Source organism: Echinops telfairi, unplaced genomic scaffold (genome assembly GCF_000313985.2).
Source record: "Echinops telfairi isolate 266 unplaced genomic scaffold, ASM31398v2 ScPeMD7_5;HRSCAF=22, whole genome shotgun sequence".
Classification (NCBI taxonomy): Eukaryota; Metazoa; Chordata; class Mammalia; order Afrosoricida; family Tenrecidae; genus Echinops; species Echinops telfairi.
The window spans coordinates 3,832,575-3,834,548 of NW_022103901.1; the positions used below are offsets into that span (position 1 = coordinate 3,832,575).

Below are 1,974 nucleotides of genomic sequence, written 5' to 3' on the forward strand. Positions count from 1 at the left end.
GGTTAACCACCCTGGGCAACAGGCTCGACTGGTCAGGCAAGGGCAGGAGGGAGGGTGGCAAGGAAAAGGAGAAGCGGGCGGGCTGCAGAAGGACGGTCCCCCAAAGGATAGGACATTCTTTGTCAGAGGGCTCATCAGCTTGCCAATGGACGGCCAGGTGAGCTGTGCCCTCATCCCCGGCCCAAGTAGGTGGAGACCCACCCCAACAAGGAGTCCTGGTCTTGTTTAGACTACACCAACTCAAAGTTGTCCCTGTTTTCAGAGGAGCCCTACCTACCTCTGAGACACAGCCTAATTTCTACTCTGTACCTCGAGTGACAGTAAGTAAAAACAGACCAAAAAATAACCCCTCACGTACCTTTGCCCGGACATTTTCAAATGATGCAGGACTCACCAGGGAGAAGCAGATTAAGAACACGTCCTGCAAGAAGGAGAGGGGGCTTAGTGAGCGCTCGGGATTGCAGCCTGTGCTATCTGGCACTCACTCCCTGCCCCCTGGAGCCCCAGGACCAAGAGCCCTCTCCTGAGTCTCCGCCCAGCGCCACCCCTGTGCCAAGTCTGAACTGGCAGGCCCAGAGCCTCGCAGGACAGGCCTGTCCCTCATAAAGCAGAGGCCATGGGAGTGGCACCTCCACTTTCTTCACCGTGGCTGTGCTTGAATGATCTACCACTGTGTGAGTAAGCTCACCACCACCCTGCCACGGTCTGGGACTCAAATCTCTGGCAACCCAGTCACCCTCTAGCTGCCTCAGCCCGGGGACCCGCACCCAGACTACTGCCCCCAGGAGTCACTCAGGCTACACGCTGCAGAAAATGTTTCATTTAAAAGAAATTCTCCAGGCAAAGGGCAACCAGGGTCCTCTGACCTGTACATCGCCCCCACCCCATGTACACCCCAATCATCCACTGGCAACCCGAACCTGAAGGGGAAAGACCAACCCCACCCCTTCACGGAGGCTCTGCACCACGAGGCTGGCAAACGCCGTTGGCTCTTCCTAGTTCAGCCAGGGGCGACAGTTCACAGTACTGAGGCCAGGGCCAGAGGGGGCCCTGCTCCAGGGTCACACTCGGCCGCTCACATCTCCTTAGTGGCTGCACCTGAAGCAGTTCTCTCCCTGGCCTGAAGTCCTGTTGGGAGGAGGGAAGGCCTGGCTCACTTGGGCTGTGATTCCAACAGTGGGGGATTCGGAGTCCCCACCTAGAGAGAGGCTAAGTGTCAATCACTCAAAGCCTGGGTGCAGCAGGCTGTCCTAGGCCCTGAGGGGGGCAGACAGGAGGTTTACGGCTGGCCATTGGCTGGGCACTGTCCTTCCAATCCAGGCTCTAGTATGAGAGCCTGGTTTCAGTTTAGTTCAAACGGAAGCAAAGAATAACCTTCACCAGACTGTCTCAATTGACTCCCCTTCCTGCCAAAACTAACACATCTGAGCCACCAAGTACCTAAGACCCCTCCATGAGACCTGGCCACGGGCTTTTCCCCAAGCAACGAGAGAGAAAAGGCAAACCACGATGGAGACCACGGCGCCTCACATGGTGGCAGCACATCAGGACCACGGCTCTTTCGCACCAAGGAGACAACGCTGTCCACAAAGGCCAGTTCAGAGCCAGCAAGCACACCTGGGGCTGGGGAATCAAGGTCCTTGCAGGCCCGAGTCCCGGAGCTCTCAGCAGCCAGGGCTGCACTCCGGAAGGACAGCTGACAGAATCTCCTTCACTCATCACAGTGCGGACCAACTGCCACACTCCGCTGGCGTCCCCACAGGAACCAAGTCACCCCTCACAGCGACCCTCGAGGCAGAGTGGAGCAGGGTTCTGAGGCTGGAACTCCTTAGGAAAGCAGCCGGCTTCCTCTGGCTCCCGGGAGCCCTTTCAGGAAGCAGCCCAAGGCTGAAGCACGTCTCTAGACAACACAGAATGCTAGGTGCTTTTAAAGAGCAAGAATGATTTTCATTTCGTCTGCTCGGTTCTGAGCTC

The 1,974-nt window shown here is 57.3% G+C and overlaps 1 protein-coding gene across 1 annotated transcript in view; it reads right to left on the reverse strand.

The window, feature by feature from the left end:
- Window positions 1–22: 22 nt before the first annotated feature.
- The window catches only part of RAC1 (Rac family small GTPase 1), a 9,952-nt gene continuing 8,000 nt past the window's right edge, over window positions 23–1,974 (reverse strand). The window contains exon 4 of the mRNA XM_045284437.1: window positions 23–421. Within this exon, the coding sequence (XP_045140372.1) occupies window positions 299–421 (123 nt within the window). The 3' untranslated portion in view covers window positions 23–298. The remainder of the gene's footprint in view (window positions 422–1,974) is intronic.